Source organism: Somniosus microcephalus, chromosome 10 (assembly GCF_052327205.1).
Source record: "Somniosus microcephalus isolate GS21.2 chromosome 10, FLI_Smic_1.0, whole genome shotgun sequence".
NCBI classification, from domain to species: Eukaryota; Metazoa; Chordata; class Chondrichthyes; order Squaliformes; family Somniosidae; genus Somniosus; species Somniosus microcephalus.
The window spans coordinates 160,535,385-160,559,403 of record NC_140996.1 but is presented as its reverse complement, the minus strand read 5'-3'; the positions used below and the strand labels follow the sequence as shown (position 1 = coordinate 160,559,403).

The 24,019-nt window shown below is 44.7% G+C and overlaps 1 protein-coding gene across 3 annotated transcripts in view; it reads left to right on the top strand.

The window, feature by feature from the left end:
* The window catches only part of pdgfd (platelet derived growth factor d), a 199,052-nt gene that overhangs the window by 152,148 nt on the left and 22,885 nt on the right, over positions 1-24,019 (top strand). For all 3 annotated transcript variants that reach the window (XM_085999059.1, XM_085999058.1, XM_085999057.1), the window contains one exon: positions 13,080-13,294. In XM_085999059.1, coding sequence (XP_085855185.1) covers positions 13,080-13,294 — 215 coding nt within the window. The remainder of the gene's footprint in view (positions 1-13,079; positions 13,295-24,019) is intronic.

Genomic DNA, 24,019 nt, shown 5'->3' with positions numbered 1-24,019 from the left:
AAGCAACCGAATTTTCCCCCCAGTGTCTTGGCCGTTCCCCCCCCCCTCTCCCGTGTTAGAGCTTGTGGGCATTTGCAAACCCCAACTCCCACTCCGCTTGTGTTGAGAGAACTTGCGACTGATAGCTCCCTACTGCCTGCTAAGAGAGCTTGCTAGCTTTGCCCACCATCCCCCTGCCCCCCCAACATATGAGAGAGTTTACTGCCAACCCTCCCAAGATAGTTTTTAACACTGCCTCCCTCCACATCCTCCCCCCATCTCCACCAATCCCTCTAACTATCTTCCCCGCTAGTCCTCCATTCCCACCCCTTCTCCATCCACCTCGCCTACCCCTCTTATACTTCCTTTCCTCTTCCCATCTCTCCTTTTCCCTATCACCTTTTCCCCACTCCACCTTCCTATCAACCTTTTGCCATCCTTCTCCACTCCCCTTTCCTCCTCTTCTCCTGCTCACATTTTTCCCACTCCCCCTTCCCATCAACTTTTCGCCATCATTCTCTTCTCCCCTTTCCTCCCCTCTCACCTCTCCTCTTCACTTCTCCCCCTACTCCCTCCTCCCCTTCTCCCTCCGATCTACCTGCTCCCATTGCCCACTTCTCTCTCTCTCGCCTTGCTCCAATTATGCTAACTAAAAGCATGACTCCCCATATGCAATGCCATAGGAAATCAACTCGTAGTCTTTAAAAAGTATCTATTGGGGAGTTAACCTTATGGCTCATGAAATAGTGAACCATACAAGGTCCAAGTTCAATCCCTGATCTGAATTCATTAATCACCTCAGGGCTGCAGTGGAGCAGGACAATTGAGCTCAGTCACTCCAGGCTAGAAAGGGGAAAATCAGCCAAGGCTTCCCTCCAATGTTCCCTCTTTTCTTTTTTTTGTGCACGGTCCCTTAAACTGACTGCGGCCCATTCAAATTTTTGCGCATGCGAGACTTCTTCCATATAAAAGCCGGTGAGCGGCCTGCGTGGGAGCTCCAGACTGCTGTGTGACCGCGCGTGGCTTAGCAGGAGCATTGCTTCCCACTCCTAATCACAACCCAGTGATTTCTACTGGAAGTGATCATATCAGATAATGACAGGATCAGGTGCAACTGGGATTATTGCACACACACCCACCCCCGCCCTCCTATTTGAATAACTTGCTGACACTCGCTGTCCGAGGACACACATGAAGAATGACCACTTGAGAAGATACTAGAGGGCTGCCAGCGGCCGTGCACGGGTCAACATTTAAAAATATTTACTTATTTGGACTGCTAACATTTTGCAAAACTGCATCATAAACTATCAAGATACAGTAATATGGCTCTCTTCATAAGTACAAGAAAAAGTGACAGAATAATGGGATTTCACATTTATTCATTTTCTGCTAAAGTGCGTCTATCCTGAAATCCCATAATTCTCACTGCCCTGTCAGCCTGTTTATACTTTGTGCTTTAACTTTTAAAAGAGTCTGTGCATTGTGACCTCTTTTTAATCACTGTAGGATAGAATTTAATTGTTTTTAACCCCACTGATAACAGCAATAATGGTAACATGTCACAGGAGGACGGGACTAGCTGTGGACTGTACACTGAGGCAGACAAACAGTAAATGAGGATTAAAAAGAGGAAATGTCTGATTTAGAAAGCAATGAGATAAAGATCTGTGAGGAAATGCCTAAGCAGTAGGGGGTATGGGTGATATTTTTTGTTTGTTTGCTTTGAGGAAGATGACTGTGATGATATAGAGAAAAGGGAAGTACCAATGGCACTCGTGAGCAACAGTATAGTTAAGAGGCAGGAAGTTTATTTTCAACTCAAAAATGTTTTCAGCAATAAACTACAATTGACTTTTTTTTTTTATCTTTTGAGTTATTTATCAGTGAAGTATGAAGTAAAATATGTGTCAAATTTATCAATCTGCTAAGAAAAACTTTCAGACATGGGCATAAAATGGGTTTTGAATTGGAGATTCCCTTGCTTTCTGGAAGAAAAGGAGGAACAGATGGCACCCAGGGTGGTAAGGCTGCACTAGAGATGTATGACACCCATACACTGAAACCCCACACATGAGAATTCGGGCAGAGGCACTCTTACCCGCATTTGCCCCAGGAGCAAGAGCAACAGCAGCAGATGAGGGGATTATGAAGGTCAACTTTTTCCTGGTTGCAAAGCACATTCATGCCACCCTGATATAGGAGACATTCCTTTGATTTCCACATCTGGCCACTCCACCACTAAAATGCCATCAACCTTCCATTGTACACATCAGCACCCACATTCATAACAGTTATGAGAGCCATTCCAAACCTTAACAAGAACAGTGCCTGCACACGTAATGGAGTAAAAATCGGTTATGGCCCATTTTCGAGCGTATCACCAGTGGTGTGCGACCAAACCAGGACGCCGGCCTGAAATTGGATCTCGGGCCACACTTACATTATTTGGGTAATCTGCCCATGCCTGTCGTGCCTCCACAGAGAGCTGTGCCTATTTTAAATCGATGAATGTCGAGCTCAGGAGGGGTGGAGTGGCAATGGAGGAGGAGCCGATCATGAGTACTGTAGGGGGGTGGGGGGGGTGGGGGTGCGGGGGCAGGGGGTGCTCCTGCTCTACTCATCATAATCCAATTCTGTAAGGGGGCCTAAAACAGGCATTACGGCCCACATTTATATAAGGAGTTGTCACATGCTCCAGGATGGACTGCAGTGCTGAGAAGCTATCCATTTGAGTAATACAGATGTTGGGATAGTGAGCTCCTCCAAATGACCCACCACCTATTGTACAGTGTTGCAGACTGTCCCTAATGCCTCCACATACATCTGATAATCTGCAAGCATCTTTCTTTTAAAAGCAAGATATGTTAAATCTGGACCCCCAGGCTCTTCAGCTAAGAGGCAACTCTCTGGTCAGTAAAGTCCTCCTCCTCATGCTCCACCCCCCAGCTGCTCCTACTTGCTCGTGCTCTACGTTTCACCCAGTGCGCTCCCCTATGCCTAACTTTCTAATTCCTGAGGGCGGATGTTTCTGGGTTGGTTCTTGAGAGGGAAAGAGTGAAAGCCAGCATGTGTTGCTGGCTGTCTGGATGCATAGAGGCCTGGCTTTGCCTCTTCCTTGAGCAAATCTTTGGAGGAAAAGAAGAGATTACAATGGGCTGCTGAGGAGCAAAGTTCAAGTCGCTTTCAGTGGAAGGAACCTGATCTTGTTTGCTGACAGATAATGTGGAATACAATAGAATGAGAAGGAGACCCAGAATGTCCTGATGAACCTGCTGTCCTACTTCCCCAACTTCTCTATCCTCAGGAGTTCTAATGCTTCCTCTTCATCGGGGGTGAGAGAGCAAACTCTACTATTTGACTCTTGGGATTTCACCTGAGTGGAGCATCTAGACTTGACTGTCTAAGCTCACAGAGTGAATAATGGCCAGTTGGGGTGCCAGAGGAGAACCAGTGCACATGGAATTATATGTCAGCAAGAGTCAATGCTTTCAGGAGAGGAAGGAATTTTTTTAATTAACAAAAATGATGAGCTAGTTTTACGTATTTCTCGGGTCTCTTTCACAAGCATTTAACAATGAAGCTGCAAGACCCTTGGGTAATCTTGACAATTAACATTTTCATGTCATTGGCTGACAATAAGCCTAACCTTTCTGACATTTTTCCTAATTATTTTCATGGAGCCAATGAGACAGGAAATGTGGTTGATTTATTGAGGTTGTAATATTAAATGTATTTTAAAGAAAAATGACTTCTAAAATATGTGTGTTCTTCAGGGCAACGAGTGATGCAATGATTAGAATGATTCTGAGATCTGAACCTGAAACTAGCCCAGACCTATGCGACAAAAGTCTTCTCTCTAACCCCTGCGATATTCCGCAGTGAAATAAGATTGGACAGTATCAATTGGACATCGGTAGTGGGGAAAATGCTAGAGTCCATTATAAAAGATGTAATAGCAGAGCACTTGGAAAACAGTGACAGGATCGGACAAAGTCAACATGGATTTACAAAAGGTAAATCGTGCTTGACTAATCTACTGGAATTTTTTGAGGATGTAACTGGTAAAATAGATAGGGAGAACCAGTGGATGTGGTGTATTTGGACTTTCAAAAGGCTTTCGATAAGGTCCCGCATAAGAGATTAGTGTGTAAAGTTAAGGCACATGGGATTGGGGGCAAGGTATTGACTTGGCTAGAGAACTGGTTGGCAGACAGAAAGCAAAGAGTTGGAATAAACGGGTCTTTTTCCGAGTGGCAGGCAGTGACTAGTGGGGTACCGCAGGGATCGGTCCTTGGACCCCAGCTATTCACAATATATATGAATGATCTAGACAAGGGAACTAGATGTAATATCTCCAAGGTTGCAGACGACACAAAGCTGGGTGGGCGTGTGTGCTGTGAGGAGGATGCTGAGAAACTCCAGGCTGATTTGGACAGGTTGGGTGATTGGGCAGAAGCATGGCAGATGCAATATAATGTGGATAAATGCGAGGTTATCCACTTTGGTGGCAAAAACAGGAAGGCAGATTATTATCTGAATGGCAATAGATTGGGAGAAGGGGAAGTGCAACGAGACCTGGGTGTCCTTGTGCACCAGTCGCTGAAGGTAAGCATGCAGGTGCAGCAGGCGGTTAAGAAGGCAAATGGTATGTTGGCCTTCGTAGCGAGAGGGTTTGAGTACAGGAACAAGGATGTCTTGCTGCAGTTGTACAGGGCCTTGGTGAGACCACATCTTGAGTATTGTGTGCAGTTTTGGTCACCTTATCTGACGAAGGATGTTCTTGCCATGGAAGGAGTTCAGCGAAGATTCACCAGGCTGATACCTGGGATGGCAGGAATGACGTGTGAGGAGAGATTGGGTAGATTGGGCTTATACTCACTGGAGTTTAGAAGAATGAGAGGGGATCTCATTGAAACTTATAAAATCCTGACAGGACTGGACAGACTAGATGCAGGAAGGATGTTCCCGATGGTCGGGGAGTCCAGAACCAGGGGTCACAGTCTAAGGATAAGGGGTAAGCCATTTAGGACAGAAATAAGGAGGAATTTCTTCACCCAGAGAGTGATGAACCTGTGGAATTCTCTACCACAGAAGGATTGAAGCCGAAGCTTACTATTTCCAAAGTACTGTTTTGTGCACTTTCGGCGGCTTCGCTCGACGAGCCCTCCTTGTTTGGCAATCTTTCCTCCCGATGTAAGCCCTTAGTCACTAAATCACGACGTTTCAGCCAAGATGATCAATCCTTTATCGAGACAGAAATCTCTCGCCTTCTAGCTGACGGTATCATTGAGCCATGTTCATCTTCCTGGCAGGCTCAAGTCGTCATTGTTAAAAATCCTCTGAAGCAACACAAGAAACGTCTTTGCATCGATTACTTACAAACTATTAACCAGTATACCGACCTGGATGCCTACCCACTACCACGCATTGATGACATGGTCAATAACCTTGCCAACTACAAGGCATTTTCAACTTTTGATTTAAAGAGCACATATCATCAAGTGCCGTTAAAGGGCTCTGACAAGAAGTATACGGCCTTTGAGGCCAATGGTCGGCTTTACCAGTTTTGTCACCTTCCATTTGGGGTCACCAATGGGGTGGCCATCTTTCAACGGGCAATGGATAGCCTAGTCAAACAGGAGAGCTTAACAGACACTTTTCCATATCTGGATAATATCACCATTGCTGGTCACGACCGGAAGGAGCATGATGCCAACCTCCAGAAATTTTTTGATGTTCTCCGTCATCGCAACTTAACCTTAAATGAGTCTAAATCTGTGAAATCAGTACCATCAGTCAACATCCTTTGCTACTGGGTGGGCAACAGTGTCATCAAATTGGATCCAGAGCGACTTTGTCCGCTTCAGGAGCTCCCTCCCCCTACGAATCTCAGCTCTCTTCGTCGGGCCCTCGGCATGTTCGCCTATTATGCGAAATGGATACCCCACTTCTCCGACAAGATCCAGCCCCTGCTTCACGCAAAGTCATTTCCATTGGAGGCAATGGCTATTTCAGCTTTCAACCTCCTCAAGAAACAACTGGAAAAAGCCACGCTTCATTCCAGTGATGAAAATCTTCCTTTCGTAGTCGAGTGCAATGCATCGGATGTGGCGATCTCTGCTACCTTGAATCAAGGTGGTCGACCCATTGCATTTCTGTCCAGAACTTTGCAGGGTAGCGAGCTCCATTATCCTCCTGTCAAGAAGGAGGCTACGGCCATCATCGAAGCGATACGTAAATAGAGTCATTTTCTCGCTTGTCGCCATTTCACACTTATAACCGATCAGCGCTCCGTGGCCTTTATGCTGGATAATCGGAAACGCACTAAGATCAAGAATAACAAAATACAACCCTGGAGGATGGAATTGGCCACCTTTGGAAAAACATACATTATCGACCCAGCAAAGAGAATGTGGCCCCGGATACCCTCACACGGACATTCTGCTCTTCTATGTCAACTTCGACTCTGGCGGATCTTCATACTGACTTATGCCATCCTGGCGTTACTCGTATGTTGCACTTTGTGCGATCTAAAAATCTCCCATTTTCTACAGAAGATGTGAAAAGAATGTGCTCCTCCTGTAGAATTTGTGCGGAATTAAAACCGCAATTCTTCCGTCCATTGGATGGCTCGCTCATACACGCTATGCAGCCTATGCAGCGACTCAGCATTGACTTTAAAGGGCCATTGCCCTCCTCAACGTGAAACATCTACTTACTGACTATGGTGGATGAATATTCATGCTTTCCCTTTGCTTTCCCCTGTCCCAATATGCTTACTTCCACAATGCCTTGATCAAGTCTTTTCCCTTTGCGGTACAGCCAATTTCATCCACTCTGATCGGGGTCCCTCCTTTATGTCAAGGGAACTCAAAAGTTATCTCTCCCAACGGGGAATCACCACAAGTAAAATGACACCGTACCATCCCATCGGTAACGGACAGGTTGAGAGATACAACGCTATCATTTGGAATGCTGTTCGTCTTGCGCTGAGGTCACGCAACCTACCAGACCAGCAGTGGGAAACTATGCTCTCTGACGTGTTGCATTCCATCAGGTCTCTCCTTTCTACGTTTACCAATGTCACACCTCACGAGCGATTCTTCAGCTTCCAGCATTGCTGCACCCATGGAACGTCTCTACCATCATGGTTGGCAGCTCCCGGCCCCGTGCTGCTCCGAAGATTTGTCCGATCATCTAAAACCGATCCTCTTGTCGACGAGGTGGAACTCACGGACGTCATCCCCACGTACGTACAAATGCGGTACCCTGATAGCCGTGAGTCCACCGTTTCACTCCAGGACCTGGCTACCTGTCCAGCCGGTTCCACAGACTCAACCCGATAGAGGGACCCATGGGGATGATGCCGACACTCTGCGCTCCCCCAAAGATGACGCCCTACCTGGGGCATCAAGAGATCTGCCAGCTGCCCCACCGGATCCACTCGGGGAGCCGAGCACTCCCCGTGGGATGGCCACCCGAGGCCAGGACGCTGGTCAATCCCTGACTATCCAACAGGATGAAGCCAGTTCTGTGCCTGTGGGGACCTGCACCCGGAGTCACGATCTCCCCAGCCTCCCTCGGGTCGATCAGAACAACACGGGCCCTGTCGATCCATCAGTACGGATCAAGCAGCCCAGGGACCAAGACACGGTCCGGGGAGATGTGCCTTCTAGCCATAAACAAAAATCTAAAAGACTGCGGCTATTCGTGGTCCACCTGATCCGCTAAGAGGAAGTTGTCGGACTTCCAAATCTTTTAGGCAGGAAGAATGTTATAAATCTCATCATTCATCAAGAAAGAAACTACTCGTGAAATAATGCAGGACAGCCAGCTGGTGGCGCCGTCCAAGGAGTATAAATACTCGGGCGTCGGCCCCAGCTCGCCAGGGACATTTTGTAAGACAAGGAACTAGTGAAGTACAACTAGACCTCCATGTTCTGAAACAAGTTGATTAAAGTGTTGCTTTATGCTCAAACCAAGTGCGTAGTGAGTTTTGTTATGTCAATTACTGTACAAACAGGTTTATAGCAGAGGCATTTCATTTTAAGCAGGTTAATGTTGCAGTTAAAGTAGTGATTAGTGGAATTTGATGCTTTCATATAATATTCAAGTCATTTCTAGGCTATAATTCTGTGAGGTCGATTTTAACTTTTCAGTGGGAAACCAGTGGAGTGTGCTGGCCACGCAACTGCGCTGGGATCAAAGAGGCTGCAACCATTTTGAGGACTGAGCCTCATTTAAATAGGACTGGCGAGCTGTCCGCCACAAATATGCATCCTGATGTAGGTTCACCAGATTCAGGCCAGCGTGCTATCGGATGGCTCAGATGCTGCCTGGCAAGTCCTGGGGGTGGGTGTTCATGATCGCTGGAGGTGGGGGAGCCCAGGGCAGCAGCAGCCGGTCGAAAACACCGACAGCTGCAGGAGGCGTGCATCAGGCGGCCGCTTCGGGGCCGATGATTGAAGGCGAGGTGGCCAAGGTAAGTAAAAAAAAAATTACCGTTTTTGTTCCCTTTTTTTTCGTGCGTTCCTGCCCGGAGCTGATCATCCCAGCACTCTGCGGATCACGGATGCCTTGATGGTCCAGGTAGGTAATTTTTCTATTGCAGAGCCTGCAGCGATGGCCCTTCCCTTTAAGGGAGGGGAGGAGCCTTTGAACGTGGCAGTGCTGCACGGCCCAGCGTGCAACGCTGCTGAAGTCTCCGCCCCACCTGCTGCCGATTGGGCTCCAAGAAGGAGGTGGAGCGCTTGATTTAGCATCCACTTCCTTCTTAGAGCGAAACGACAAATTTTTCAAATGTTTAAAATCGTTAGCGCTTGGCACTAACTTTTCAAACTTTTAAAAATTAGCGCCCCAAACAGGACGATAGTGAATTTCTCCCTCCAATTTTCTTTGTTCTTACCTGTCTTAATGGTAGTACTTTAATTCACATCTTAACTAGAAACTAGACCTAATTAGGAGGTAAAATCCCTCTTTAATGAAAAATGCCTGTGTTTCTCCAAAATGAATGAATTGCTAACACAATCGCATTTTCAGAATGCAAATTTTAAAGCTGTATTCATGTGATTTCATTAGATCTTCGTTAATTATGTAGAAAACAGGCATTCACCCATTTTTCAATAAAAGAGCAATTCTAGGTTCTGAATGTTCTGCTAAGTGGTAATATTCCAAAAGGAAAAATGAGTAGTTATTTCACAGCACTCCCTTTATATTGGAATAAACAATTAACATGGGGTGTACCACTTAGCAACTAGTTAGTTATAAGTTACCATTATAGAACTATCTAATTAGTAAATTAAAATGCATTCTTTAGTGTTTGGTGACATTATGTAACAAATTATTCATTTGCAATAAACTTTGATTGAGAAACATTTGTAAATGTGTTGTAATTTGCATTACAGTGCAACCAATATAAATAGAAAAGCAGAGTATTTTTTAAATGGTGAGAGATGGGGAAATGTTGGTGTTCAGAGGGACCTGGGTGTTCTTGTACACAAATCACTGAAAGTTAACATGCAGGTAACAGCAAGCAATTAGGGAAGCAAATGGTATGTTGGCCTTTATTACAAGAGGATTTGAGTATAAGAGTAAAGACGTTTTACTGCAATTATATAGGGCCTTGGTGAGACCACACCTGGAGTACTGTGTACAGTTTTGGTCTCCTTACCTAAGGAAGGATATACTTGCCATAGAGGGACTGCAACGAAGGTTCACCAGACTGGTTCCTGGGATGGGGGGATTGTCCTATGAGGACAGATTGAGTAGACTAGGCCTATATTCTCTAGAGTTTAGAAGAATGAAAGGTGAACTCATTGAGGCTATATTTCCTAAGGAGGCTGAAGGGATGTAACCTGTCACCCCTGATCCTCTCTAACTTTTACCGCTGCACAATAGAGAGCATCCTGGTGAACTGTATCAAGTATGGTATGGCAGCTGTAGCTACTATGACCGGAAAGCCCTGCAGCGGGTAGTCAAAACTGCCCAACGCATTACCGGCACCCGGCTACCAACCATAGAGCACATATACCAGAAACGCTGTTTACGGAGGTCACGGTCCATCATCAAAGACCCTACCCACCCCAGCCACAGTCTGTTCACCCTCCTGCCATCTGGGAGACGCTACAGATGCATTCACATCCGTACGACCAGATTTAGGAACAGCTTCTTTCCCAGGGCTGTCATTCTACTGAACTCCACAAATAAACTCTAAAGCCTGCACATCTGCCAATGCACTTTATTATGGTTATGTTTATGTTAATGTATTACAAGCCAAATGTATGTTGAATGTTTAAATGTCTTAATCTAAATGTACACTCTCGGGAGCCGCAAGCCTACATCTCGTTGTACTGCACTTGTGCACTAACAATGACAATAAAAGTTGATTTGATTTGATTTGATTTGATTTAAAACATACAAAATTCTTACAGGGCTTGACAAGGCTAGACCTCTGGCTCTAGACTACCCAGCCAGGATGTTTTCCCTGGCTGGGTAGTCTAGAGCCAGAGGTCACAGTCTCAGAATAAGGGGTCGGCCATTTAGGACTGAGATGCGGAGAAATTTCTTCACTCAGAGGGTGGTGAATCTTTGGACTTCTCTACCCCAGAGGGCTGTGGAGGCTCAGTTGTTGAGTATATTCAAGACAGAGATCGATAGATTTTTGAAAATTATCAAGGGATATGGGGATAATGCAGGAAAGTGGAGTTGAGGTAGAAGATCAGCCATGATCTTACTGAATGGCGGAGCAGGCTCGAAGGGCCAAATGGCCTTCTCCTGCTCCTATTTCTTATGTTCTCATGTTCAATACCTGTAGCAATTTTTACATCAGTCTCTGCATCCGTATGGCACATGCTGCATACACACCGGAGCTCTACAATCTTCCTGGTGTCCTCCTCAAATTTAGGATGATGATTCTGTCCTTCAAATAATCAGAGGAGTTGAAAAACATAACCTGAACCAAATAAACATTAGCATTAATTTATTATTTTATTGCTGTTGCTGGCCTCATGCCCTGTGCTATTTGGTTTGTCATTTTTGATTGTACACTGGGGAGGTGGGGAAGGAATGGCTGCACTGAGCATCTGAAGAATAAAGATCATACTTCCCCATCCCTACCATTATCATTACCACCTTCCTGTCCCATTTGATTTGTGATGTGTTGATATTAGACCAAGCCCTTGAATTTTTCAATAAGTTATTTGTAAATCTTTGTTAAAGTTACGCCAATCAAACCTTGTCAGGGAAAAGGAAAACATTTTGTGCCACCAAATAACATTTTGGTCTGAATGCTTCGACTGGCATAGATGCCAATCCATTGATCTGCTAATCCCTTACTCCAGCAACCTGGCTTTTGCCAACACACCATCACGTTCATACCTCAGCGCTATTCATAGTATTAATGTTTCTGCGTTTTTTCGCAAGTACAAAGTCACAATTGCAACCACTCAAATGTGCTTAGCACTTCCACAAACTGTAATAACACAGGAAGGAGCACAGTTCTGTGATAATGAAATGCACTGTGATGTTTAGCTGGCATTTTTAATATGGCTCTGAGGTGGCACAACAATTGTTTGTAATCTTTATACATAAATAATGTCATTATTATTCCTGCACATATGAACTTCTTTGAGTAAAAATGGATCTTTACAGACTTATCAAAATTACAAAATGGGTCTGGAGAATCATATCTTAGTCAGGTTAAGCAATCATTGAGAGTTATTGTTAGTTACAATCAGATGATCCTTTCCTCTCTGTTGACGGATGAAACACTGTTCTCAGAGTCTAACAGTCAGGAACAGTAAAAAGAATGGATCGGAAAAGTAAAAAAATATAAAATAGAAGCAAATGCAAGACCTTTTTTTTAACCTTTATTTATTGCAAATGCCACTTTTGAAAGTTACTTTTCCCTGTTTTGGGGATGTCCTTCTACCTTGCATTATTCCTTGACTCTGCTCCTAGGACTTTGCTAATGCTGCTCTATAACCCTCACAGCATGTAAGGAAACATTTCTGTTTAGCACATCTCCAATAATATGTCTATACATAGCGTAAATTTTCCAGTTGCTAAGAGTGGAATGAGCACAGAATTGTCTACATTTTTTCTAAAGTTCAAAATCTGTAATTCAACTAATACCTCAGGCAAGTACAGCCTTATTCCAATGTTCAAAAAGATTAAGTGAAAAGTGTTATGGCACAGTTTGCATATGTTATATTTGAGCTGTTTTGCTCTGTGGAACCATGCACATTTTTAATAATTTTGCTTCCAGCTCCACTTTACTATTTTCAACAAGGTAAATTGTGAACATAGCATAAGTAAGTCAATGACCATTTGCAGCACTAGCATTTCATAATCATTGGAGATATCTCATAAAATGACCCAAATTCTTCAATGGAACGTATTTCCTACGCCACTGCATGAATAGCCTTTACTCATCCCATGCTTTCTCATGTTCTTACTAGTTAAACTCCAGTTTACTGCCAAACACAGTAATAAAATAACACACTTTTTCACAACTGTAGTAAAATGCTAACATTGGACCCTATATCTGTGTGCAACTTGCTGCATAGTTAGTAGTTGAAATCATTGTTTTTTTGTGAAATCCACTTCAATATGTACAAGTCCTCGGAGCAGGATTAACTGCCCAACAGTACATTCTTTATAAACATTGCACACCTTGCAATGAGATTGCTAATTAATATGTGGCTTGTGGTAGTTTGTTCCAGGTATTAGGCAACTTGTGTCATTAACAGAATAACTACCTACAGCAGAACAGTGAAACTAATAGGATGTGGACTGGGTCTGATAATAGCTTTTGAGTATACAGTATATGGCCCATAATGTTTAAATGATTAGTGCACAGCTTCATATAAAAGAACGTATCAGAATTAAATAATACAATAAACAGCTCAGCCTAATGGCTGTAGGTAATGAAATCAAATTGTGATGAGTTTGTCAGAAGAAATTATTTTCTTTTACACATCTCAAAAGCCTGCAAATGTTACCAATGAGCACTTTCTGAACCCAATCGCAGAAAACAAGCACTGATGGTACTTTTGATAGCAAAGAAGAACTTATTTTCTTGAAATCTTCTTTTATAGCTGACTTGAACAGAATGAATAATGATGTTAAACGCTACAGCTGTACTCCACGAAACTATTCAGTTAACCTTCGAGAAGAGCTGAAGCAGACGAATGCAGTCTTCTTCCCTCGCTGCCTCCTTGTTCAACGTTGTGGAGGAAACTGTGCCTGTGGTACTGAACACTGGCGATCCTGCAACTGCATGCCAGCCAAAACCGTTCTGAAATATCATGAGGTATTTGTAATTAAATTATACTTAACTGAGACTGTGATATAATCTGATGGTTCCAGAATACTCTTATTTCATCTCTTCAGACACATCAGCACTAATAGCGTGCAATATCCCTTGCAACCTTTCCACTTCCCCGGCTTGAAGTGTAATATTGGTCCATACTCTGGTTCATAAAGATAGAGTATGACTGGTTGTGGAAGCCTTCAAAACGTTTCTGTATGTCTTAGTTTGGGGCACTTTCTATACACTTGCAATATTAAAACCAATGAAGAACGTAATTGCTCTACCAATTAACTAATAATCTATGTTTACAGTGACTTGGTCCAGCGATTCCTTTTTAATAAAATAACTACGATGTCATGAAGATTAGAATAGCCAGATGAAGTAATTTGTAAAGCAGACCAATGGGTGTATGAAAGCTGCAAAATTAAAAGAAAGTACATATGCAAATTCTGGCACCAGAGTACACAAACCTAAAAAATACTGTTCACAGGTTAACTGAGGATCAATAAAAGTTTTGGGGAGAATTTACTCCTGCTGGTTTACTCAGGATTTTGCTGTTTCCAGTGCATAGCTAAAATGTAGGCTAAATCTTCCATACAGCGGGTCAGTTAATGGAAGGAGACAAGTACTGATCGCCTTAATCAACTAAACTGCAATTAGGAGGCAGTTAAGCACTGGGAAGGCAAAGTGAGATATTTACTCAGCAAAATTACAAAATTAGGGATTACATAGTTAGCAAAACCAATTTTACAGGCCAGACATGGCAAGACCAACCGCAATGACCCAAGGAGAGGAGGCACACAATTATATCCATGAAAAAGTGCCTGGTACCTCTTTGTGGATGTAACTCCCATAAATTGGATTAGCAGGAGACTGTTGGAAGCAGCATGTGTCCGCTATCACAGTCCTGGACATTGCTGATTTGCATGCTTGGCACTTGCAAGGTGCAACTGAAGGACGTCTAGAATGATCACAATGTCAGTGGAACCCTGCAGCCAACCAACACACCTCCTTCATGTTTCACACATTTTAAACACAGGGTTAAGTTATGAAGCAAGCAGCAAACAATAATTATTCTGAGGGAATGAGGATGTGCTATAAGGCTTCCCCCAATCAAGATACCAATAATACGTTTGGCAATAATTCTAGTTGTAGTACGAGCATCATTGCACTTGCACTACACTTCTGTATATGGTTAGCAGAGGCATGTCATTAGCTATGGCTGCATAGATAGCCTTATTTTCTCTGAAGCCATCCTGCCACCATTTATTTCATATAAGGTTGACATAGGTGTTTGCCTTAAAATGAAGGCAAATGTGAGAACTTCCAGAGGAGCACATCTCTACCCTTATTACCTGTACCTGGTACAGGAATCTGCTGTATGACAGAGGGTGGGACTTGACTGTATTCATGCATCCTTGTCACATCATGGGCAACATTTCCTGCTCTTGCTGATCCTTCTCTATCTAGTCCACTAAGTGCATAGTGCACAAAAATCTAGAAAATGGAAAACAATTGAACCAACTCATCTTTAAATGAAGAACCTGCAACCTTCCCTTTACACTTTTCTATTTATGAGTTGGATGCAACAAACTAGCAATATGTTACTGCTACAATGTCAATCTTTCCTCTTAAGTGCCCAATCTGTTGATGTCATTGACTAAGCACATAGATTGAGTGTATTTGCACTTGCACTTCAATGTCTCCAATAAACAATGGCCTGGAATTTGCGGTCAGCAGCGAAGCGAAGGCATTCGCCGCTGGCTGCGAAGCACGGTCCTTACAGGGATCTCGCAATCCCTGTGTTGAGAACTTCAGATTTTCCAACCTTGAATTCAATTCAATGGGCTGTAGTGGGGATCCCCTTGTGCGAGCTGCTGTGATGTCAACAGGCTGTCTAAGCAGCCAATCAAAAGGCAGAATTCTCACAGACAGCGAACAAGGAAGTGAGTAAGCTCTTAAGATTCTAACTATTTAAAATAGTTATAGAGTGTGAAAGAAAGATTGGGGCTCTCTCATGGGGAAAAGGAAAACCTGAAATGAAAATACACAAACTTAATTTTTTTTTTTAATTTTGAAAAGTTTTGTAATTTTAATTTTTATTAAAGTGGATAAATTTCGCACTGTACAAAATGAAAATTAGTTTTCCAGGCCCTTAACATTTGTTTAGCAGTCAATACATTGCTAAAACCCCAGTTACACCTAATCCCTTTGGGTCTAACTTTTAGTGGGGTATTTAGCAGCGTAATTACTGTGGAAGAACTGAAGTTTACATCAGTTTCAATGATTTAGGGGATATCACTGATTGCCGGCTCTGTGTGGGATGGCGGTGGGGGGGGGAAGGGTACAGCGCAGCCAGTTTCGGAGCTGTCATTGACAGACCGCAACTTCAGGATTTCCACATGTGCATGCGCCAAATCCCGAAGATGTGGTCAGTTACAAAGGCGGAGAGTACGCCGTCATACCAACCGCAAATTCAGGGTCATTGTTTTTAGCTTCAGTGACTAATTACTGTACTGTACTCCCAACAACACTGGCCACCATCACTTTACACCAGCAGCAATCTCCACATTATAATACCAATTGGTTATCATAAGAAGTCAGAAACTCCGTGTATTCAGATGACTACAGTGCACAGTATTTTAGAACAGAGGCTACAACACAAGTTTAAGACATTGCCCTAAATGCCAAAATACTGTGCTGTTATTTTTATTATTTTTAAACAGATCAAGCTTGTCTTTACACACAGATTTTTTATTGTACAAAATTTCATACGCTGAATGTAAAATACATTTTTTTGTTAAATGCAGTAGTGTTAAAGATCAAGAATAAGAGCTTACTTGAAATTGAAAATAGCACCCCTTATTTGAAAGTGGAAGCATAGCCTAAGGAGTCTTAAAAACACATTCAATTGACTTAATAATCCAGCACTAAACTCATTCATGTTCTCATTCAGCAGTGAGACTATACAAGCACAATACACTCAACGTCAAGAACCTTAACCAACTCACATGCTCTGACCATGGTGCAACCTGAGCTGAGATTGAGGAAACATAGCACATGTTTTTTTTTAATTCATTCATGCGATGTGGGCATTGCTGGCAAGGCCAGCATTAATTGCCCATCTCTAATTGCCCTTGAGAAGGTGGTGGTGATCCGCCTTCTGAACCGCTGCAGTCTGTGTGGTGAAGGTACTCCCACAGTGCTGTTCGGGAGGGAGTTCCAGGATTTTGACCCAGCGACGATGAAGGAACGGTGATATACTTCTAAGTCAGGATGGTGTGTGACTTGGAGGGGAACCTGGAGGTGGTGGTGTTCCCATGCATCTGCTGCCCTTGTTGCATGTGGGCATAGACTGCTTCATTATCTGAGGAGTTGTGAATGGCACTGAACACTGTGCAGTCATCAGCGAACATCCCCATTTCCGACCTTATGTTGGAGGGAAGGTCATTGATGAAGCAGCTGAAGATGGTTGGGCTGAGGACACTGCCCTGAGGAACTCCTGCAGTGATGTCCTGGGGCTGTGATGTTTGACCTCCAACCGCCACAACCATCTTCCTTTGTGCTAGGTATGACTCCAGCCAGTAGAGCATATTCCCCCCGATTCCCATTGACTTCAGTTTTACTAGGACTCCTTGATGCCACACTCGGTCAAATGCTGCCTTGATGTCAAGTTGAAGTCATTCTCACCTCACCTCTGGAATTCAACTCCTTTGTCCATGTTTGGACCAAGGCTGTAATGAGGTCTGGAGCCGAGTGGTCTTGGCGGAACCCAAACTGGGCATCAGTGAGCAGGTTATTGGTGAGTAAGTGCCGCTTGATAGCACTGTCGATGACACCTTCCAACAATTTGATTGAGAGTAGACTAATGGGATGGCAATTGCCGGATTGGATTTCTCCTGCTTTTTGTGGACTGGACATACCAGGGCAGTTTGCCACATTGTCGGATAGATGCCAGTCTTGTAGCTGTACTGGAACAGCTCGACTAGAGGCACGGCAAGTTCTGAAGCACAAGTCGTTAGCACAACAATCGGGATGTTGTCAGGGCCCATAGCCTTTGCTGTATCCAGTGCGCTCAGCCGTTTCTTGATATCACGTGGAGTGAATCAAATTGGCTTAAGACTGGCTTCTATGATGGTGGGGACCTCAGGAGGAGCCCGATATGGATCATCCACTCGGCGCTTCTTGTAGAAGATGGTTGCAAACGCTTCAGCCTTGTCTTTTGCACTCACATGCTAGGCTCCGCCATCATTGAGGATGGGGATATTCATGGAGCCTCCTCCTCCCGTTAGTTGTTTAATGGTCCACCACCATTCATGACTGGATGTGGCAGGACAGAGCTTTAATCTGATCCGTTGATTGTGGTATCGCTTAGCCCTATCTATAACATGCTCCGTAGCTCTTTTTAGCATGCACGTAGTCTTGTGTTGCAGCTTCCCCAGGTTGGCACCTCATTTTTAGGTACACCTGGTGCTGCTCCTGGCATGCTCTTCTACACTCCTCATTGAACCAGGGTTGGTCCTCTGGCTTGATGGTAATGGTAGAGTGAGGGATATGCCGGACAATGAGGTTACAGATTGTGGTGGAATACGATTCTGCTGCTGCTGATACCCCACAGCGCCTCATGGATGCCCAATTTTGAGCTGCTAGATCTGTTCTGAATCTATCGCATTTAGCACGTTGGTAGTGCCACACAACACAATAGAGGGTATCCTCAGTGTGAAGACGGGACTTCGTCTCCACAATGACTGTGCGGTGGTCACTGCTACTAATGCTGTCATGGACAGATGCATCTGCGACAGGTAGATTGGTGAGGACAAGGTCAAGTAGGTTTTTCCCTCGTGTTGGTTCTCTCACCACCTGTCGCAGGCCCAGACTGGCAGTTATGTCCTTCAGAGCTCGGCCAGCTCGGTCAGTAGTGGTGCTGCCGAGCCACTCTTGGTGATGGACATTGAAGTCCCCCACCCAGAGTACATTCTGTGCCCTTGCTGCTGTCAGTGCTTCTTCCAAGTGGTGTTCAACATGGAGGAGTACTGATTCATCAGCTGAGGGAGGGCAGTAGGTGGTAATCAGCAGAAGGTTTCCTTGCCCATGCTTGACTTGAAGCCATGAGACTTCATGGGGTCCGGAGTCAATGTTGAGGACTCCCAGGGCCACTCCCTCCCGACTGTATACCACTGTGCCGCCACCCCTGGTGGGTCTGTCCTGCCGGTGGGACAGGACATACTCAGGGATGGTGATGGAGGAGTTTGAGACATTGACTGAAGGTATGATTCTGTGAGTATGACTATGTCAGGCTATGTGCGAGATACACATGCTGGATATGATCTCACAACCATGGTTAATTGCAGCGTTGTCATCTTTTAAAAAAATCCAAAAGTGGCTTTTCCTTTGGCAATTTCCTGTTATTGACATCCCAAGAGTTTACTGGAAGGAACATCCAAGACTGGGGCATTCAGGCCATAACTTTGAATGCTTCCATACCAGTCAATCTTTGATACTGAAACTCATATCGACATATACAAATGGATGGTGCTGTTCTTTGCATCACTTGCCTTGCAGGCAGAAGTTAAAAATTATGAAGATACTGCATTACAATATTTGCCAGATACAAGTTTTGACATGATAATTCCAGTTCTTAAATGGCTGTGCTGTATCTTGCCATCCCATCAACATCCTTGAAAAATTATGCTGAACCTTCAAATATTAGACATAAATAGTTCTCACAGATGTAATCATATCAGGACCACAGCAAGCCTCTAAACTGATTTATATTCATGAACTAATGTGAAGTTGAAGAGAAAAAATTCAAACTAGAGGCTGCTTACCTTTTGTGCTTCACTTCACATGGAAGACCAGCTGTAGCTTTCAAAGCCCGACTTTTAACATCTGAGGGTATAAGGTCACTCATGAGGCCAATTATTCTTGAATTGTGAAACAGCGCAGACAGGGTAAATTGGTTTTAAAATCTAGACAGGCAGCAGTCGCTGCCTCAGCCGCAGTCCTGATCAATCAAAGCCTTTTTTGTACCGTTAAGCTGAAAGCTTTTTATGCATAATGAATTTGGAAAGGATTCAGTTGAAAGCTCTTTTTGATATTCCTGATATGCAGTGTGGAAATTACTTTGTGTTCTGAGGATAAGAAAAGGCTCAAGAACTAAATCCAAGATCTCCTTCACAATGTGGGTCACATCATAAGAACATTAGAAATAGGAACTGGAGTAGGCCATTTGGCCCTTCAAGCCTGCTCCACCATTCAATAAGATCATGGCTGATCTTCTACCTCAACTCCACCTTCCCGCACTATCCCCATATCCCTTAATTCCCAAAAATGTATCAACCTTTGTCTTAAATATACTCAACAACTGAGCATCCACAGCTCTCTGGGGTAGAGAATTCCAAAGATTCACAACGCTTTGAGTGAAGAAATTTCTCCTCATCTCAGTCCTAAATGGCCTACCCCTTATTCTGAGACTGTGACCCCCGTGCTCTAGATTCCCCAACCAGGGGAAACATTTTCTCAGCGTTATCCCTGTCAAGCCCCTTAAGAATTTTATATGTTTCAATTAGATCACCTCTCATTCTTCTAAACTCTAGGGAATATAGGCCTAGTCTACTCAATCTCTCCTCATAGGGCAATCCCCTCATCCCCGGAACCAGTCTAGTGAACCTACATTGCATTCCCTCTAGGGCAAGTATGTCATTCCTTAGGTAAGGAGACCAGAACTGTACACAGTACTCCAGTGTGACCTCACCAATGCCCTGTACAATGGTAGTAAGACTTCTTTACTCTTATACTCTAATCCCTTTGTAACAAAAGCTAACATACCATTTGCTTTCCTAATTGCTTGCTGTACCTGCATGTTAACTTTCTGTGATTCATGTACAAGGACACTCAGGTCCCTCTGAGTGCAAACATTTCCCAGTCTCTCACCATTCCAAAAATATTCTGCTTTTTTGTTTTTCCTACCAAAGTGAATAACTTCACATTTCCCCACATTGTATTCCATTTGCCATGTTCTTGTCCACTCAATCAACCTGTCTATATCTCTCTGCAGCCTCTTTGCATCCTCCTCACAGCTTACTTTCCCACCAAACTTTGTATCATCAGCAAACTTGGATATGTTACACTCAGTCCCTTCATCTAAGTCATTAATATAGATTGTAAATAGCTGAGGCCCAAGCACTGATCCTTGCGGTACTCTGCTAGTTACAGCCTGCCAACCCGAAAAAGTCCCATTTATTCTTACTCTCTATTTTCTGTCCATTAACTAATTCTGTATCCATGCTAATATATTACCCCCAGTCCCATGAATTCTAATTTTGTGTAATAACCTCTTGTGTGGCATCTTATCGAGTGCTTTTTGAAAATCCAAATACACTACATCCACTGGTTCCCCCTTATCCATCCTACTAGTTACATCTTCAAAAAACTCCAACAGATTTGTCAAACACAATTTCCCTTTCATAAAACCATGTTGACTCTGCCTATTCAAATTATGATTTTCTACGTGACCTGTTACCATGTCCCTAATACTAGATTCTAGCATTTTGCCTGCTACTGATGTCAGGTTAACTGGCTTATAGTTCCCCATTTTTTTCTCCTCCTCCTTTCATAAATAGCGGGGTTATGTTTGCTACCTTCCAATGTTTGGGGAGTGTTCTAGAAGCTAGGGAATTCTGGAAGATTAATGCCAGTGCAATGATTATCTCTGCAGCTTCCTCTTTTAAAACCTTAGGATGTAGGTCATCAGGTCCAGGGGACTTGTCGCCACTTAGCACCATTAATTTTTCCAGCACTAAGGGCTAGAAATTGCATAGCGCCCCGTTTGGGGTGATAACTTTTGCGGGACCGCAAAAGTATCGCCGGACGCTACACAATTGATTCCAACGGGAACTCCCAGTTTAGCGCTCCAAGAGGGAAGTGGAGCACTAAATCAAACGCTACCACTTCCCTTAGAGTGCTAAAGGGAGTGAGGGGGCAGTAGCGGCAGAGCGCTGCACAATGTTCCGTGTAGCGCTGCTGGTTTTACAGGCTCCTTCACTCCCTTAAAGGGAAAGGTCAATGCTGCGGTCATTGAAGGCTAAGGCTGGGAATAGTTGGTGACAGCACCTGCGATACATGCATTGCAGCTCCAAGCACTCTGAGAGTGCAGGGCTGATCAGTCGCGGGCTGGAAAAAAATCAAAATACAGCACACTGGGGACATTATAAAATTTTGGCCTACCTGACCACCACTGCCTTTAATTAGCATTCCCCAGCGGCCAACCGAGGTGAAAGTGCCTCCTGCAGCTGCTGTTGTTGACTCCTGGCAATGCTGCAGGGGGCGGAAGCGAATTTTACATCCAGGGTAATAACGGGACACTGTGCACCAGATGAAGTCACGATCTCTGGGGCGCAGGAGATGGAGGTGGTAAGTTTTAGCACCAGCGCTAACCCGCCATGGAAGTTCGTGGGTGTAGTGTATGTGCTTTAAGTCAGAACTACTTTTTACAGCTCCTGTATACTGTAGTACCGGCAGTGACCACACTGGTATATAAGCTGTGCGCATGCCTCTGTACCCCAGTCTAGAGATTACCCTCCTCCAGTAAAGACCTGTTATTTGTTTATGTACAGCATCCGTGTAATTATTTATCCACTGAACCACGGATCTAACAGTGGTGACGAGTGTTGATGCGAATCTACCTGCAACATAAAAAGAAAAATAGCCGAGTCCAGGAACACGAGCGTCGACCGTGAGCAACCGCCCAGCAGTCAGGCAGAGATCCAACTTCGCTGGGGAGGCTGTGGAGAGCTGGGCTTGGTTCCCCAGCCACAACGAGCAGTAAGAGACCGACGACAGGTCCAGAGCAGACCCTTCCCGAGCAGCGGCGGCTGGAGCCGACCGACGGCAGAGAGAGAGAGCCGGGCAGCGTCGACGGGGTAAGAAAGAGGGTGAAGAGAGCAGGGCGCAGCCGGGGGTTGATCACCGAGCGGCATCGAGGAAAAATACTGCAAACCGGAGAGAGAGAGGGTAAGAAACAGCCGGGTTCTAGACTGTCTTCACCCTCTTCACCCACGACTGTGTGGCTGTTCATAGTTCCAACACCATCATCAAGTTTGCGGATGATACCATGGTAGTAGGCCAGATCACCAACAATGATGAGTCAGCCTACAGGGAGGAGGTCCAGCACCTTGTGAAGTGGTGCGCCGATAACAACCTGGCCCTTAACATCAAGAAAACCAAAGAAATCATTGTGGACTTCAGGAAGTCTAAAGGCAGAAGTCACACCCCCATCCACATCAATGGGGCTGTGGTGGAAAGGGTGGACAGCTTTAAGTTCCTCGGAGTCCACATCACGGAAGACCTCTCCTGGTCCCTCAATACCTCCTCTCTGGTGAAGAAGGCCCAGCAGCGCCTATATTTCCTAAGGAGGCTGAAGGGATGTAACCTGTCACCCCTGATCCTCTCTAACTTTTACCGCTGCACAATAGAGAGCATCCTGACAAACTGTATCACAGTATGGTATGGCAGCTGTAGCTACTATGACCGGAAAGCCCTGCAGCGGGTAGTCAAAACTGCCCAACGCATTACCGGCACCCGGCTACCGACCATAGAGCACATATACCAGAAACGCTGTTTACGGAGGTCACGGTCCATCATCAAAGACCCTACCCACCCCAGCCACAGTCTGTTCGCCCTCCTGCCATCTGGGAGACGCTACAGATGCATTCGCACCCGTACGACTAGATTTAGGAACAGTTTCTTTCCCAGGGCTGTCATCCTACTGAACTCCACAAATAAACTCTAAAGCCTGCACATCTGCCAATGCACTTTATTATGGTTATGTTTATGTTAATGTATTACAAGCCAAATATATGTTGAATGTTTAAATGTCTTAATCTAAATGTACACTCTCGGGAGCCGCAAGCCTACATTTCGTTGTACTGCACTTGTGCACTAACAATGACAATAAAAAGTTGATTTGATTTGATTTTGAGCGGCGTCGACAAATATCAAGAGACGAACACGCAGAGCACAGCCAGGGATCACGGGCTGATCAGGGTCCGCGGGGCGAAGCAAGGGGAGTCGACATTGAGCTGCGGAGAAGCAGGGAGAGCGCGGGAGACGCCATTGAGCCGCGGAGAAGCAGGGAGAGCACGGGAGGCGCCATTGAGCCGCGGAGAAGAAGGAAGAGCGCAGGAGACGCCATTTTGCGAAGCCGCAGCGGAGAAGGCAGGCAAGCGCGGGAAGGAAGGAAAGCGCGGGAGACGCCATTTTGTGCCAGCGGAGAAGAAGGGGCAGTGTGGGAGGCACCATTGGTGATAGTTAACGCACAACCAAGGATGCCGAAGAGTGGCAGTATCTCTACGTTCGACAATGAAGTCGAAGATTGGGCGACATATGTGGAACATACTGAGGTGTACTGCAGGGCGAATGAAGTGCCAGATGCTAATAAAGCACTGGTTCTGTTAAATTCCATGGGTGCAAAAACTTATGGGTTACTGCGAAATCTAATAACCCCAGAGAAGCCGGTAAACAAGAATTTTGAAAGTATAGTAGAAATCCTACAGGACCACTTAAACCCCACACCGCTGCTGATAGCAGAACGATTTAAGTTCCATAAAGGGAACCAACACAAAGACGAAAGCAATGCTGAGTACCTAACGGAACTGCGCAAGCTATCGAAATACTGCCAGTTTGGAGCGGGACTAGCAGACACGTTAAGGGACAAGTTTGTGTGTG